Source organism: Mustelus asterias, chromosome 3 (assembly GCF_964213995.1).
Source record: "Mustelus asterias chromosome 3, sMusAst1.hap1.1, whole genome shotgun sequence".
NCBI classification, from domain to species: Eukaryota; Metazoa; Chordata; class Chondrichthyes; order Carcharhiniformes; family Triakidae; genus Mustelus; species Mustelus asterias.
In genome coordinates, this window is record NC_135803.1 from 154,321,921 (window position 1) to 154,339,673 (window position 17,753).

At 50.7% G+C, this 17,753-nt stretch overlaps 1 protein-coding gene across 2 annotated transcripts in view; it reads right to left on the reverse strand.

Moving 5' to 3' along the window:
* Positions 1-389: 389 nt before the first annotated feature.
* tpra1 (transmembrane protein, adipocyte asscociated 1) overlaps positions 390-17,753 on the reverse strand; it is a 79,547-nt gene continuing 62,183 nt past the window's right edge. For both annotated transcript variants that reach the window (XM_078209970.1, XM_078209971.1), the window contains exons 8-11: positions 8,459-8,519; positions 6,140-6,242; positions 2,847-2,927; positions 390-860 (exon numbers count right to left, since the gene is read on the reverse strand). In XM_078209970.1, the coding sequence (XP_078066096.1) occupies positions 638-860; positions 2,847-2,927; positions 6,140-6,242; positions 8,459-8,519 (468 nt within the window). In that variant the 3' untranslated portion in view covers positions 390-637. The remainder of the gene's footprint in view (positions 861-2,846; positions 2,928-6,139; positions 6,243-8,458; positions 8,520-17,753) is intronic.

Genomic DNA, 17,753 nt, shown 5'->3' on the forward strand with positions numbered 1-17,753 from the left:
GGGAAGAGAGCGGAGGGGGGGGGCGCGCGGCTGGGGGGCGGATAAATTAGCCTCCAGCTTGTTAAAGTTTGGAGAGGCAATAATGTTTAAAAGAAGCACATACAAAGAAACAAACACAATTTCCCACCAATGAGGCTGAGAGAAATGGCTGGAATTTTTGTTTGCAAAGTTTGGGAAGCGCAGAGAGGTTGGGAATTGGGTGGGGGGGGGGCGGGGCGGGGAATCCTGGCATGAAGAAAAACTAAAATTGAAAGCCCCAAAAAAAGTGTTTGGGGGGGGGGGGGGGGGGGAAGGGGTGGGGAGGGTGAGGGGGGTGTGGGGGCAGTGAGGGGGGGTGGGGGCGGTGAGGGGGGTGTGGGGGCAGTGAGGGGGGGGGGGTGGGGGCGGTGAGGGGGGGTGGGGGCGGTGAGGGGGGGGGTGGGGGCGGTGAGGGGGGGGGTGGGGGCAGTGAGGGCACAACTCTTATGTTCACAGATTGGCAAGTGTTTTCAAAATCAGGAGGATTTATAAAATCCCATAAACTGTCCATTCCAATATTGAAATTTCAGGATGTTGGATGAGGCAGTGCAAGGAGTGATGTGGCAGCTTTTTCCCTCCCAACTCCCACTGTTCCCCCCCCCTCCCCACCCCACAACTCTCATGCGTTCATCATTTTCCACCGGTCGCTGTCAATACTGTTGATACTTCCGACGGTCAGGTCGTCCAGGTAAGCAGCTGAGCCATCGATCTGCGTGTTGGAGTAGGGACCAGGCTCCAGTCCCTCCTTCTTTGCGACAGAGTGGGTCTGGGGCAGGTGCACATCTGCGTCATCCGGCTCGTCAATCTGCGACTTGTAGGAGAAGAGGATCTTGGGCTCAGACCTGCAGGAACGAACAGACATCGTAAACCGCCAAACACAACTTTCCGGGTTTCCTCCGGGTGCTCCGGTTTCCTCCCACAGTCCAAAGATGTGTGGGTTAGGTGGATTGGCCATGCTAAGTTGCCCCTTAGTGTCAGGGGGACTAGCTCGGGTAAATGCATGGGGTTATGGGGATAGGGCCTGGGTGAGATTGTAGTAAGTGCAGATTCGATGGACCGAATGGCCTCCTTCTGCACTGTAGGATTCGAAGATTCTACATTCGAAAAAGAATTGGCCGAGATGTTTCCCTACATTACAGCAGTGGCCATTACTTTGTTCATTGGCCCTGAAACAGTGAGGCTTGGGTTAGAGAAGGAAGACCTCTGACTCAACCTACGCTGTTATTGGGGAAGTTCTCTCAACACCTCCCCTGCAGAGGGTCAACAGGTCAATCTTCACTCTCTAGAGTTAAAAGTCATATTTAGGCCCATGTTGTCAGTGCAATACTGAGGGAGTGCTGCACAGTCACAGCTGCCACCAGAAGTGGGTGTAAGAGATGCACTGCGATTTGCCAAGGTTCCTTCGACAGCACCTTCCAAACCAGTGACCTCCACCGCTTAGAAGGGCAATGGCAGCAGATACATGGGAACACCACCATCTATCTGCAGGTTCCCCTCCAAGTTATACATCATCCCGACATGCAACTATATTGTCGTTCCTTCACTGTCATGGAGTCAAAATCCTAGAACTCCCTCCTTAACAACACTGTGGGTGTACCTACACCCCAGGGGCAGCAGTAGTTAAGCAATTGGAGATGGGCTACAAATGGCAGCAACACTCACAACCCATGAATAAAGGTTTTAAAAGTCCCTCGGTACTATTATGAAGATTGTCCTGGCAATATCCATCCCTCAATAAAGTATGAAATCAGATCACCTGGTCATTATCTCGTTGCTGTTTATGGCGTCTTGTTGTGTAAATAGACTGCCCTGTTTCCTACATTAACAGGAAGCACTTCATTGGTTGTTTTGTTTTATTCATTCATGGGACATGAGCGTCGCTGGCTGGCCAGCATTTATTGCCCATCCCAAACATAACTTTCCGGGTTTCCTCCAGATGTTCCGGTTTCCTCCCACAATCTAAAGATCTGCAAGTTAGGTGGATTGGCCATGCTCAATTGACCCTTCGTGTCAGGGAGACTAGCCAGGGTAAATGCATGGGGCTGAGGAAATAGGACATGGGTTTGAGAGTCAACCACATTGCTGTGGCTCTGGAGTCACATGTAGGCCAGATCGGGTAAGGACGGCAGATTTCCTTCCCTAAAGGACATTTGTGGGCGGCACGGTAGCCCAGTGGTTAGCACTGCTGCTTCACAGCTCCAGGGACCTGGGTTCGATTCCCGGCTCGGGTTACTGTCTGTGTGGAGTCTGCACATTCTCCTCGTGTCTGCGTGGGTTTCCTCCAGGTGCTCTGGTTTCCTCCCACAGTCCAAAGATGTGCGGGTTAGGTTGATTGGCCATGCTAAAATTGCCCCTTAATGTCCTGAGATGCGTAGGTTAGAGGGATTAGTGGGTAAATATGTGGTGATATGGGGGTAGGGCCTGGGTGGGATTGTGGTCGGTACAGACTCGATGGGCCAAATGGCCTCTTTCTACACTGTAGGGTTTCTATAATTTCTATGATAGTGAACCAGATGGGTTTTTCCGACAGTCAACAATGGTTTCACGGTCATCAGTAGATTCTTAATTCCAAACATTTTTGTTAATTGAATTTAAATTCCACCATTTGCCGTGGGTGGGATTCGAACCCAGGTCCTCAGAACATTAGCTGAGTTTCTGGATTAATCTCGCGATAATACCACTGTGCCATCGCCTCCAGAGGGAACATGTTTCAGGATGTCCTGAGGTTGTGGAAGGTGCTATAGAAACGCAAATCCTTCCCCATCACCCCCCTCTCCCGAAATTAAACTGTGCTGACCGAGATAAATGTGCAAACGCTGGTAACTTACCCAAAGAAACCCTTCAGGAATGTAACGTACATCAGCGGGGCAAACAGGCTGAAATAGAGGAACGTGGTGACATCCACACAGCTAGAACAGGAGAGAAGGGGAAGCGTGTTATACAAATTCCAACTAACAGTAACTTTATGCAGAATACGGTCACCGTGAGGAGAAGTTATGTTAAACTTGCATCAAGCCTTGGTTAGATTATATCCAAGACTACACAAAATAGGGACAGGAGTAGGCCATTCGGCCCCTCGACCCTGCTGCGCCATTCAATACGATCACGGCCGATCAAATATTCCTCACTTCCACTTTCCTGCCCTTTCCTTGTAACCCTCGATTCCCTTACTGATCGACCTGGAGCACTGCATCATTCAGTTAAAGTTTATTTATTAGTCACAAGTAAAGCTTACATTAACACTGCAATGAAGTTACTGTAAAATTTCCCTAGTCGCCACACTCCAGCGCCTGTTTGGGTCAATGCACCCTAACCAGCACGTCTTTCAGACTGTGGGAGGAAACCCACGCAGACACGGGGAGAAGGTGCAGACTCCACACAGACAGTGACCCAAGCCGGGAATTGAACCCGGGTCCCTGGCGCCATGAGGCAGCGGTGCTAACCACTGCGCCATGGTCTCCATAATTAGAAAACGGATATAGAGGCACTGGAGAAACTACGAAAAAGATTTAAAAGGATGATACCAGAAATGAGAGGTTGTAACTTTCAGGAAATACAGAACCGATTTCTCCAGAAATGGGAAGGCAGCAAGGTGAGCTGATAAATCTTTAAAGTTCGAGGGGGTAAACATGAAGATGGTGTTTCACATCTAGAATACCGTGTACATTTTGGCTTCCCTATTTGAAAAAATATATATAATTGTGTTGAAAGCAGTTCCAAGAGGATTCACTCAACACCTTCCTGGGATGAGGGGTTTATCTTATGAAGAAGAGTTGAGCAGGTTGGGCCTGTATCCACTGGAGTCTAGAAGAATGAGAAGTGATCTTATGGAGACATACAAGGTTCTGAGGAGACTGGAATGGGGTAGATGTCTGGAGAATGGTTCCACTTGTGGAGGTGACTAGAACTAGGAGGCATAATTTAACAACAAGAGGTTTCCCTTTAGAATCATAGAATCCTACAGTGCAGAAAGAGGCCATTTGACCCATCGAGTCTGCACCAACCACAATCCCACCCAGGCCCTATCCCCATATCCCTACATATTTACCCACTAACCCCTCTAACCAATGCATCCCGGGACACCAAGGGGCAATTTAGAATGGCCAATCAACCTAAACCCGCACATCTTTGGACTGTGAGAGGAAACCGGAGCACCCGGAGGAAAGCCACGCAGACACGAGGAGAATGTGCAAACTCCACACAGACAGCGACCCAAGCCGGGAATCGAACCCAGGTCCCTGGAGCCGTGAAGCAGCAGTGCTAACCACTGTGCTACCGTGCCACCCAAGGGTGGGGATGAGGAGAAATTCTCTCCGAGGGTCACTTATCTGTGGAATTCTCTTCCGCAGGGAGCAGTGGGGACTGGCTCATCGAGTTGAGTCAAGGCCGAGTTAGATTTCTGACAGACAAGAGTTACGGAGGTCAATCAGGAAAGTGGAATTGAGCCACAACTTGATGGGATGGCAAAGCAGACTGGAAGGGCTGAATGGCCCACTCCTTGTCCCACGCTCCTCTGTCCCCACTTGAGGGGAGCCTGTAATTAGCGACTGTAAGTATAAAATAATCACTAAATCACTCCAACAGGGAGAAACTTCTTTTGCCCTGAGAATATAAAACTCACTACTGCATAAAGTACTTCTCTTTCAATTTGGACGGGTCCTCTAAATCCTGTGTCTTCACCCACTGCTTTCGCCGATTCCCCTGGAACTGTTTTCACTGTTGTGTGATGCTGTGATCCACAATTTCAGTGGGTATGCTGAGTGTACACGACTTGACACAGAACTGAAGCTTTTAATTTATTTTTGAACGCTATTAAAGTTTAATGTTTATTTATTAGTGTCACAAGTAGGCTCACATTAACACTGCAATGAAGTTACTGTGAAAATCCCCTAGTTGCCACACTCTGGTGCCTGTTCGGGTAACACGGAGGTAGAATTTAGCATGGCCAATGCACCCTAACCAGCACATCGTTCAGACTGTGGGAGGAAACCGGAGCATCCGGAGGAAACCCACACAGACACGGGGAGAATGTGTAAACTCCACACAGACAGTGACCCACGCCAGGAATCAAACCCGGGTCCCTGGCGCTGTGAGGCAGCAGCGCGAACCACTGTGCCACCGTGTCGCCCCAATTGCTTAGAAGCCTCAATGCTGAGCTTCATTCTGACATTTTTACCTCAAGTCCGAAGCCCATGGGTTCAACTCCGATTACAGGTATTAATCTGAACGTCAGTTCCAGGACAACACCGAGGGAGCTGTGTATTGCTCTAAGTGAGGGATAAATCCCCTTCTGACCACCCTCCCACAAACCTCAAGTTTCCGAAATAAGAGCTTAAGAAATAGGCCATTTGTCCCCTTAAATCTGCTCTGTCATTCAGTAAGTGACCTTCTTACTCAGCTCCACTTTCCTGCTCTATTCCTAGACCTCTTGTTTTCCGAGGTATTCCAAACCTTCTCAATCTCAGCCTTGACTATATTCAATGACTCAGCACCCACAACCATCTGGGACAGATGGGAGGCTGAGTCAGTTGGGTCTACGTTCTCTGGAGGTTAGAAGAATGAGATCTCATCGAGGCATACAAGAATCTGAAGGGAATTGGCAGGGCAGACACAGATGTTGTTTCCCTGATTGGGGAATCTTGAACACAGCGATACAGCCTCAGGATATGGGGCCAAACGGTTTAGGACTGAGAGAAGGAGGAATTTCTTCACTCAAAGGGTTATGAATCTTTGGAATTGTCTTCCCCAGAGTGTTGTGTATGCTCCATCACCGAGTACATTGAGGACCCAGAATCTCTCGTTTGAAGGAACATGAAGTGAGCAGCAAAATATAGCTCAGGTAGAGGATGTTGTACTGAATGCAGAGTTGGTCCGAGGAGCTGAATGGTCCACTGCTCCTGTTCGTATGGAGAATTCCAAAGATTCGCAACAATCTTCAGTGAAGAAATTTCTCATCCCAGGCTTATTCTGAGGCTGCACTCATTATTCTGAGACTACATTCCTAGTTCAGCACTTCTCAGCTAGGGGGAAACAGCCTATAATGGATCCAAAACAATCCCCAATAGCTCCTATACACAGCTTTCACCAGCCCAGTCCTGTTGCAATGTAAATCGATACCTACCACAATCCCACTGCAACATTAGCACAGAGCAATGCACTGCCAATCCCTTGGATCAGGTTCAACGACGATAAGATCGCAGCATAGATGTAGAAACTTTTCTTGGCTGCAAGGGTTTGGAAAATAAAACAAGTCAGGACAAATCTGGGTTCCTTTCACACAGAGTTGCTAAATGGGCACTAACTCTGCGAACACATGGTTTGTCTCTCAGGACCGGACCTGACCTGCAGGTCACCAACTCTTGTTGGACAGATATTGCAGGTCACATCATAGGATGTTCCATCTCCAACCACCCCTCAACTCACACCTACCCCAACAGCTTTTTAAAAATACTTTTACAACAAAAATTAAAAATACCCTTTTTTTAAAAAAATGCCCCCTTTGATTATTTCTCTACCTTTTTTTTTGCACACAGAACCATTCTGGTCTTTAATTCCTGGAGACTCTGGGGCAAACTGAAGGGTTGGTAATCTCTTACAGACACTAGACTAGAGCATAGAATCATAGAAACCCTACAGTGCGGAAGGAGGCCATTCGGCCCACCAAATCTACCCCGACAACAATCCCACCCAGGCCCTATCCCCACAAACCCTCGTATTTATCCTGCTAATCCCTCTAACCTACGCATCCCGGGACACTAAGGGGCGATTTAGCATAGCCAATCAACCGAAACCGCACATCTTTGGAGTGCGGGAGGAAACCGGAGCACCCGGAGGAAACCCACGCAGACACGGGGAGAATGTGCAAACTCCGCACAGACAGTGACCCAAGCCGGGAATCGAACCCAGGTCCCTGGAGCTGTGGGGCAGCAGGGCTAACCACTGGGCTGCCTTACCCATGCCCACCCCATTCCTATAACCCCACATATTTACCCTGCCAATCCCCATAACCTGCACATCTTTGGACACTAAGGGGCAATTTAGCATGGCCAATCCACCCAACCTGCACATCTTTGGACTGTGGGAGGAAACCTGAACATCCAGAGCATCCCCATGCAGACACGGGGAGAACGTGCAGTCTCCGCACGGACAGTCAACAGGGGCTTCAACCTTGTTAGCAAATCTATAATGTGGCACTTTATAAAATACCTTTTGGGGGGAGTCCATGCATGCCTCAACTACATTCACTGTACCCCATCAAAAACCTTAAATCACCTTCGTTAAACACGATTTATCTTTTACAAATCTATGCTGGATTTCCCAATTAATTCATTCACACTTGTCCAAGCGACTGCTAATTTTGTCCTGGATTGTCACCTCTTTAAAAACTTCCACACCACCAAGGTGAACCGACTGGTCTATAGCTGCTGGGTTACAGTGTAGTCTGTGGGATCTTGCTGTGCACAAATTGGCTGCCACATTTCCCTGCAACAGTGGTTAGCCCTGCTGCCTCACAGTGCCAGGGACCCGGGTTCAATTCCGGCCTGTGTGGAGTCTGCACATTCTCCCCGTGTCTGCGTGGGTTTCCTCCGGGTGCTCCCTGCAACAGTGACTACAATTCACAATTACTTCACTGCCCGCAAGGAGCTTTGGGATGTCCTGAAGTTGCAAAAGGTGCCATGGAAATGGAAGGTTCTTTTCCCCCCTTCTTTCTATTTTCTGGGCACATCGCATAACTGGCCGTGTAGAAGGCACAGACTCAGTTCCAGATACAGAGACAAATGGAAGATGAGCAGAGACTCCAGGGTCCACACACCTCCACTTGGTGTTGTTCTCCAAGCAAATGATGCAGGGCTGACAACAGTCTCAGTTTAACAAAAAGAATAAGGAAAAGCCAGGGCCGCTGTGGCCAAACTGGGCTCAGATGGTTCAACTCAGAGATTGGCCATCTGTGCTTATTTGTGGTGAGCAGCTCTTCGAGCAACATTAGATCGCAGAATCCCTGCAGTGCAGGAGGAGGCCATTCGGCCCATCAAGTCTAAACGAATCACAATCCCACCCAGGCCCTAATCCCGTAACCCCATACATTTACCCTGCTAATCCCCCTGACACTAAGGGTCAATTTAGCATGGCCAATTAACCTAACCCACACATCTTTGGACTGTGGGAGGAAACCCAGGCAGACACAGGGAAAACGTGCAAACTCCGCATAGACAGTCACCCAAGGCCGGAATTGAACTTGGGATCCTGGTGCTGTGAGGCAGCAGTGCTAACCACTGTGCCACCGTGCCGGTGGGGTTTTGCAGACCCCATTTGGAACTGGATCCATCAGCAGGTGTCCCTGTGGAATCAGGCGCAAATGGAAGGCCACAGGAATGAGACGCTTCACCTGCCCAGGAATACCGATTGGCAAAGCAGAAGAGGAGAACATTAAATGACTCACATGGCAGAGATATTCTCTCCCGCAAAGGGGTTTTTGGGAGAATGACAATCATTGAGTAAACCTGGAGGAAAGATGGAACATCATGAGAAGGCTTTAAAACAAAAACAGTAAAATATACACTAATGGACACATGCAAGTGGTCAAACTTTCATCCTTACTCTAAAGCCAACCCCACCATCCCCCAATTCTCTCTTCTTCCTGGGCACTGTATAGGCATCCTCTTGTACCTTTGGCTGTTGTTAATCTATCAACTTCAGCACTGAATGTCAGAACTGTTCAATAGGGTAGGCGGTGACATTGTACTATTGTCACTAGATAACCAGGGTAATGCTCTGGGAACATTCGAACTCCAGGTTCGAATCCCACCACGGCAGAAGGTGAAGTTTGAATTTCATACAAATCTCGAATTACAAGTTTAATGGTGACCATGAAACCATTGTCGATTGTCATAAAAACCCATCTGGTTCGCCAATGTCCTTTCCAGAAGGAAATCTGCCGTCCTTACCCAGTCTGGCCTACATGTGACTCCAGAGTCACGGCAATGTGGTTGACTCTCAAATGCCCTCTGAAACGGAGGACATTTAAGGATGGGCAATAAATGCTGGGTCCAGCCAGTGATGCCCACATCCCGTAAAATGAATAAATAATAAAAAAAACTCGTGATCATCCGTTCTCACGCAACATCCATGTACAATTACACTTAACAGTTGGGGGTCACAGAATCCCTACAGTACAGAAGGAGGCCATTCGGCCCATCGAGGCTGCACTAACAACAATCCTACCCTATCCCTGTAACCCCACATATTTACCCTGCTAATCCCCTGAAACTAGGGTCAGTTTGGCATGGCCAATCAACTGAACCCACACATCTTTGGACTGTGGGAGGAAACCGGAGCACCCGGAGGAAACCCACACAGACACGGGGAGAACGTGCAAGCTCCACACAGACAGTGACCCAAGCCGGGAATTGAACCCGGGTCCCTGGCGCTGTGAGGCAGCAGTGCTAACTACTGTGCCACCGTGCCGCCCACATACAGAAATCTGGGGTAGAGCGCAGGCTGATGGTTCCTCCCTCACCACTCCTTCACTGCCCAGCCCCCAGTCTCGATCTACTGACCGGCTCCAGAGAACATGCAAATACAACGGGGCATGAGCGTTTCCAGACTGGAAATCCAGAAGCTTTGGAGACAGGAGTTCAAATCCCATTACAGCAGCGCGAAAGAATTCACATTTAATTAATTAATTAATCTGGAATTAAAAGAAACTAGCCTCTGTAATAATGACCATGAAACTATTGCTGCAAAGACCCATCTGGTTTACTAATGGCCGCCCTTTCCTGTTCTGGCATAGAGGTGACGACAGACCCACAGCAACTGATTCTAATAATAGCAAAACCGTTCAGATGTCATAGACTCAGAGGTTTACAGCATGGAAACAGGCCCTTCAGCCCAACTTGTCCATGCCGCCCCTTTTTAAAAAAAAAATCCCTAAGCTAATCCCAATTGCCTGCATTTGGCGCCTATCCCTCTATATCCATCTTACCCATGTAACTGTCTAAATGCTTTTTAAAAGACAAAATTGTACCCGCCTCTACTACTACCTCTGGCAGCTTGTTCCAGACACTCACCACCCTCTGTGAAAACATTGCCCCTCTGGACCCTTTTGTATCTCTCCCCTCTCACCTTAAACCTACGCCCTCTAGTTTTAGATTCCCCTACCTTTGGGAAAAGATATTGACTATCGAGCTGATCTATGCCCCTCATTATTTTATAGACCTCTATAAGATCACCCCTCAGCCTCCTACGCTCCTGAGAAAAAGTCCCAGTCTATCCAGCCTCTCCTTATAACTCAAACCACCAAGTCCCAGTAGCATCCTAGTAAATCTTTTCTGCACTCTTTCTAGTTTAATAATATCCTTTCTATAATAGGGTGACCAGAACTGTACACAGTATTCCAAGTGTGGCCTCACCAATGTCTTGTATAACTTCAACAAGACGTCCCAACTCCTGTATTCAAAGTTCTGACCAATGAAACCAAGCATGCCGAATGCCTTCTTCACCACTTTGTCCACCTGTGAACTCCACTTTCAAGGAGCTATGAACATGTACCCCTAGATCTCTTTGTTCTGTAACTCTCCCCAACGCCCTACCATTAACTGAGTAAGTCCTGCCCTGGTTCAATCGACCAAAATGCATCACCTCGCATTTGTCTAAATTAAACTCCATCTGCCATTCATCAGCCCACTGGCCCAATTGATCAAGATCCCGTTGCAATCCTAGATAACCTTCTTCACTGTCCACTATGCCACCAATCTTGGTGTCATCTGCAAACTTACTAACCATGCCTCCTAAATTCTCATGCAAATCATTAATATAAATGACAAATAACAGTGGATCCAGCACCAATCCCTGAGGTAAACGGATGCTGGAAATCTAAAATAAAAACTGGAAATGCTGGATAAACTCAACAGGTCTGGCAGCGTCTGTGGAGAGAGAAACAGTTAACGTTTCTAATCCAAAGGATCCTTCTACATAACTGTAGTTATTTTTGATTCTTAACTGCCCTCTGAAATGGCCGAGTAAGACACACAGTTGTAACAAATCACTGTTAAAAACAAATCACCGTGTGCAGCCACCCCACTGCGGTGCTTAAAGAAGGTAGTTCACCACCACCGACAAGGGTAAAGAGGGGTGAGCTCAAAAATGTTGGCCCACAAGCAACCTTCACATCCACAGAAGCCCTCCAGTGCAGAAGGCTATTCAGCCCATCGAGTCTGTACCGACTCTCAGGGAGCATCTTACCCAAGCACACCGCCCCCCCCCCCCCCCCCCCCCCCCCCGCCCATCCCCATAACCCCACATATTTACCCTGCTAATCTCTCTAGCCTACACATCTTGGGGCACTGAGGGACAACTTAGTCTAGCCAATCCACCAAACCTGTACATCTGGACTCCCCCATCATTGGTGGAAGTCCAAAGAACTAGAGGTCATTGTTTGAGGACAAGGGGTAAACCTTTTAGGACTGAGGTGAGGAGAAATTTCTTCACCCAGAGGGTGGTGAATGTGTGGAATTCACTCCCACAGAATGTAGTTGAGGCCAAAACGTTGTGTGATTTCAAGAAGAAATTGGATATAGCTTTTGGGGCTAAAGGGATCAAGAGATATGGGGAGGGAAGGGGGGAAAATCAGGATATTGAAGATGATCAGCCATGATCAAGATGAATGGCAGAACAGGCTTGAAGGGCCAAATGGCCTCTTCCTGCTTCTAGTTTCTATGCTTCCCTTGAATGAATAATTTTTAAAATCAGGTGAAGAGAGGATTGTTGGTGCCACACCAACTCCCTAATTCTGCCATCTCTTTGTCTGAATAATATTCCTACAACAACTGCAGTTACATAGCACCTTTAGCATAGTAAAGGTGCTCCACAGGAGTGGTATCAAACACAATTTCACACAGAGTCGCACGGGAGATAGTTTTACAGATGACCAAAAGCATGAGGACTCATCTTAAAGGATTAGAGGTATCGAAGTGGAGAGTAAAAGAGGTTTAGGGAAAGGATTCCAGAGCCTAGGATCAGAATGTACGGCCACTAACGATGGAGTCATTAAAATTAGGGATGATCAAGAGGCAGAGACATTGAAAGGTTGAAGAGGTTACAGAAATGTGGGAGGGTTTGGCAGGGGTGGGGGTGCAAGATCGTGGAAAGATAGGAATACACAACATGGGCGGTACGGTGGCACGGTGGTTAGCACTGCTGCCTCACAGCACCAGGGATCCGGGTTCAATTCCCGGCTTGGGTCACTGTCTGTGCGGAGTTTGCACGTTCTCCCAGTGTCTGCGTGGGTTTCCTCCCGGTGCTCTGGTTTCCTCCCACAGTCTGAAGGACGTGCTGGTTAGATGAATTGACCCGAACAGGCGCCGGAGTGTGGCAACTAGGGGGATTTTCACAGTAACTCCATTGCAGGGTTAATGTAAGCCTTACTTGTGACACTAATAAATAAACATAAACTTAAATGAGAATTGAGGAGTTGCTGATCCGGAACCAATGTAGTCAGCATGTGACGGGCAAATGAGTTAGGCAGCATCAAACCATTATTTTACTTCAGCTTTCCTCGAACTCCTTTCAATCCCTGCTGCGTTCTGCACTGGGAGCTTCAGCCCGTTCCCAGGCAGGAAGCAGCAGTGACTGGGAGGTTAGCAACAGAGGGCAGCAGATGAGCAACAAACTCGAGTCACTTCCAATGCATCAACACTCGCAACAAATCTCCCAGTTACAGGTGCAAGGCAGCTCAGCCGCAGCCAAACTGGGGATTCACTGAAGCCTGCTTGCCAGACTCGCAATTCGACCTGCTGTTTCCCGTGCTGGAGGAGGTTACAGAGATGGCGAAGGCTCAAGGCCATGGAAGGATGCGGAAATGAGGGAGATGAGAATTTTAAAGCAGATGAATTGTTGGACCAGGGGTTTCAATTACTAGGGGGGCACAGGTTTAAGGTGCAAGGTTTAAAGGAGATGTACGAGGCAAGTTTTATTTTTTTACCCAGAGGGTGGTGGGTGCCTGGAACTTGCTGCCGGGGGAGATAGTGGAAGCAGATAAGACAGTGACTTTTAAGGGGCTCCTTGACAAGTGCATGAATAGGATGGGAATAGAGGGATATGATCTCCAGAAGGGTAGGGGGTTTTAGTTCAGTCGGGCAGCATGGTCAGTGCAGGCTTGGAGGGCCGAAGGGCCTGTTCCTGTGCTGTAATTTTCTTTGTTCAATATACATCAGGAAGCTCAGGGGGTGATGGGTGAACAGGAGCTGGTGAGAGTTAAGGTACAGGCAGCGGAGCTTTGGATGGGCGCAGGGTTGGCTGATGGAAATCTATCCATGCTTGCTGAGAGAGAGTTTAAAGCTGCAATATCATCTCCTCTGGGACATGGACTGCAGCGGTTCAAGAAAGCAGCTTGCCAGCACCTTCAGAAGGGCAATTAGGAATGGACAACAAATGGTGGTCCAGCCAGCGACTCTCACACACCATGTGAAGGAATTTATTTAAAACAAGAGGCAGAGCACAGCTGCGTCAATTTTGTATGATTTATGCAAATTGGTTGCCAAAATACTTCTGGAAGCCAATTTGCACTTTTTAAAATTTCTGAAAAAGGAAGAGCTGGAGGAGGTTGGGGCCGGGGGGGGGGGGGATTAATATTGCACAAATGGTCATGAAATTCAAATGGAGTCTTGAGGGATCTGCTTAATTAGCGTTCAAGCTGAACTCCAGCGAGTGAGAGACACAGCAAAGCACGTGGGCAAAATGAAGCCAGTTTGATAGAATAATCACATTCTGAAAGTTCTCGCTGAATCTGCTTTCACTGCCCTTCAGGCAGAACATTCCAGAACACAACAACAAAAATTTCCTCTAATTCTTTCACCATTTACTGTAAATCTGTTCCTTTGATTACCGACCCTCTTTCGTCCGATATACTCAAATCAAAATGCTTCATAACTGTAAACGCTCCGATTAAACCTTCTCTGTTAGAAGGGAAACAACCTCAGCATCTGTAGTCACTCCAGATGATAACCCCCTGCAAAGGGGAAATAATCCCCCCCCCCCACCAAAATCTGGTTCAGAATCACAAGAGATCTAGACAGCGGACATCCAGAGAAACTGTTCCCATTGGTGGAATGCTCAGAAAACAGAGAACCCCAAATTAAAGCCAATGGTTCTTTTGCCAAGCAAAGATGGGGACAGTTTTTCTAAAAGAACGCAGCGAGTGGTTAGGATCTGAACTGCACTGCCTGAATGGACGGCATCTGTGTGCGTTCTCCCCATGTCTGCGTGGGTTTCCTCCGGTTTCCTCCCACAGTGCGAAAGATGTGCTGGTTAGGTAGATTGGCCATGCTGAATTGCCCTTTAGTGTCTCAAGTTGTGTTGGTAAGGTGGATTAGGGGTTACGGGGATTGGGCAGGCCGGATGTGTGTGGGCCTGGGTAAAATGCTAAGTCGGTGCAGACTCAAAGGGCCGAATGGCCTCCTCCTGCACTGTAGGGATTCTGTGGTGGAAGCAGGTCCAATCACGGCTTTCAAAAGGAAACTGGATCGAAAACTATTGCAAGGTCAAGGGAAAGGGACAGAGAGTAAGACTAGCTAAATTCCTCATGCAGAGAGTCAGCATTGGCTGGAGGGACTGAACGCTGTCACCCTCCTATGGACCTTTCGCCAATTATCTTAAACTTCAAATATTAAAGTTTACTTGTTAGTCACAAGTAGGCTTACATTAACACTGCAATGAAGTTACTGTGAAAATCCCCTAGTCGCCACACTCCGGCACCTGTTCGGGTACACTGAGGGAGAATTTAGCACGGCCAATGCACCCTAACCAGCACGTCTTTGGACTGCGAGAGGAAACCGGAGCACCCGGAGGAAACCCACGCAGACACGGGGAGAACATGCAAACTCTGCACGGACTGCGACCCAAACCAGGAATTGAACCCGGGTCCCTGGCGCTGTGAGGCAGCAGTGCCAAACACTGTGCCGCCTGCATATTCAGGACAAAAGAAAATGAAATATTTTTAATATGCACCGCGGCAGTTCTCCTGTGGAGTTTCTCAGAGAAGAGTGGCAATAAATGGGCATCACATTTCTAGATCTGTGAATTTGTCAGGGAGCTTCCTGTGAAATATTGAAGGATGGTTGATTAGTGCAATGCTGTACCACTGAGTGGTGTATTTTAGTTGCTGCGAATAAGATGTTGCTTAAAAAAAAACGAACGTTAGAAAGCTGAAATGGTGGCAAGAAATTATCTCTAAACTGAAATGAATATTATTGAAAAGTTATAGAATCCCTACAGTGCAGAAGGAGGCCATTTAAAATGGACCAATGAAACAATGAAAGAAATTAAAAATAATAAGAATATAAGGTAATAAAAATGGATTAATAAGATAAAAAGAAATGAAATGGAATAAATGGTGTGGAGCTGGAGGACAGAGTGCACGCTCTGAAGTTGCTGAACTCAATCTTGCTTTCCATCTTATTCCCCTCTCCCCTCCATCCACCCCTCTAGGGCCATACGCCACGTGCCTCAAGTAGTCCTTTGACACTCTGCACCTTACACATTTCCAATCTCTTACTGGCCCCTAGTAGCACCCTTCTTAACCACAGTCACCACCATTTACATGTCCTTTTTGGCCGCTGACATCTTGGTCAATTATACAAACTCCCCCCCCAACCTCACCTCTCCCCCCCCCCCCCACCTCACCTCTCCCCCCCCCCACCCCCCACCTCTCCCCCCCCCCCACCTCACCTTCTTCCCTCCCCCCCCCCCACCTCACCTCTCCCCCCCCCCCCCCCACCTCACCTCACCTCTCCCCCCCCACCCTCTCTCCCTAACCCCCCACCTCACCTCTCCCTCCCCCCCACCTCACCTCTCCCTCCCCCCCCACCTCACCTCTCCCTCCCCCCCACCTCACCTCTCCCTCCCCCCCACCTCACCTCTCCCTCCCCCCCCACCTCACCTCTCCCTCCCCCCACCTCACCTCTCCCTCCTCCCCCCCCACCTCACCACTCCCTCACCCCCCACCTCACCTCCTCTTCCCCCCCACCTCACCCTCCCCCCCCCCCTCACCTCCTCCCCCCCCCACCTCACCTCTTCCTCCCCCCCTCCCCCACCTCACCTCACCTCCTCCCCCCCCACCTCTCCTCCCCCCTCCCCCACCTCACACCCCCCCACCTCACCCCTCCCCCCCACCTCACCCTCCCCCCCCACCTCACCTCTTCCTCCCCCCTCCCCCACCTCACCCCTCCCCCCCCCACCTCTTCCTCCCCCCCTCCCCCACCTCACCCCTCCCCCCCCACCTCACCTCTTCCTTCCCCCCTCCCCCACCTCACCTCCCCCCCCCACCTCACCTCCCCCCCCCACACCTCACCTCCCCCCCCACACCTCACCTCCCCCCCACACCTCACCTCCCCCCCCACACCTCACCTCCCCCCCCACACTTCACCTCCCCCCCCACACCTCACCTCCCCCCCCCACCTCACCTCCCCCAACCTCACCTCCCCCCCCACACCTCACCCCCCCCACACCTCACCTCCCCCCCCCACACCTCACCTCACCTCCCCCCCCACACCTCACCTCACCTCCCCCCCCACACCTCACCTCACCTCCCCCCCCACACCTCACCTCACCTCCCCCCCCACACCTCACCTCACCTCCCCCCCCACACCTCACCTCACCTCCCCCCCACACCTCACCTCACCTCCCCCCCCACACCTCACCTCACCTCCCCCCCCACACCTCACCTCACCCCCCCCCCACACCTCACCTCACCTCCCCCCCCACACCTCACCTCACCTCCCCCCCCACACCTCACCTCACCTCCCCCCCCCACACCTCACCTCACCTCCCCCCCCACACCTCACCTCACCTCCCCCCCACCCTCACCTCACCTCCCACCCACACCTCACCTCACCTCCCCCCCTCACCTCACCTCACCTCCCCCCCACACCTCACCTCACCTCCCCCCCACCTCACCTCACCCCCACACCTCACCTCACCTCCCCCCACACCTCACCTCACCCCCACACCTCACCTCACCTCCACCTCACCTCACCTCCCCCCCACACTCACCTCATCTCCCCCCCACACCTCACCTCCCCCCCACACCTCACCTCACCTCCCCCCCCACACCTCACCTCCCCTCCCCCCCACACCTCACCTCACCTCCCCCCACACCTCACCTCACCTCCCCCCCACACCTCACCTCACCTCCCCCCACACCTCACCTCACCTCCCCCCCACACCTCACCTCACCTCCCCCCCACCACCTCACCTCACCTCCCCCCCACACCTCACCTCACCTCCCCCCCACACCTCACCTCACCTCCCCCCACACCTCACCTCACCTCCCCCCCACACCTCACCTCACCTCCCCCCCACACCTCACCTCACCTCCCCCCCACACCTCACCTCACCTCCCCCCCCACACCTCACCTCACCTCCCCCCCACCTCACCTCACCTCCCCCCACCTCACCTCACCCCCCCCACACCTCACCCACCTCCCCCCCACACCTCACCTCACCTCCCCCCCCACACCTCACCTCACCTCCCCCCCCACACCTCACCTCACCTCCCCCCCACACCTCACCTCACCTCCCCCCACACCTCACCTCACCTCCCCCCCACACCTCACCTCACCTCCCCCCACACCCTCACCTCCGCCCCACACCTCACCTCCCCCCACACCTCACCTCACCTCCCCCCCACACCTCACCTCACCTCCCCCCCACACCTCACCTCACCTCCCCCCCACACCTCA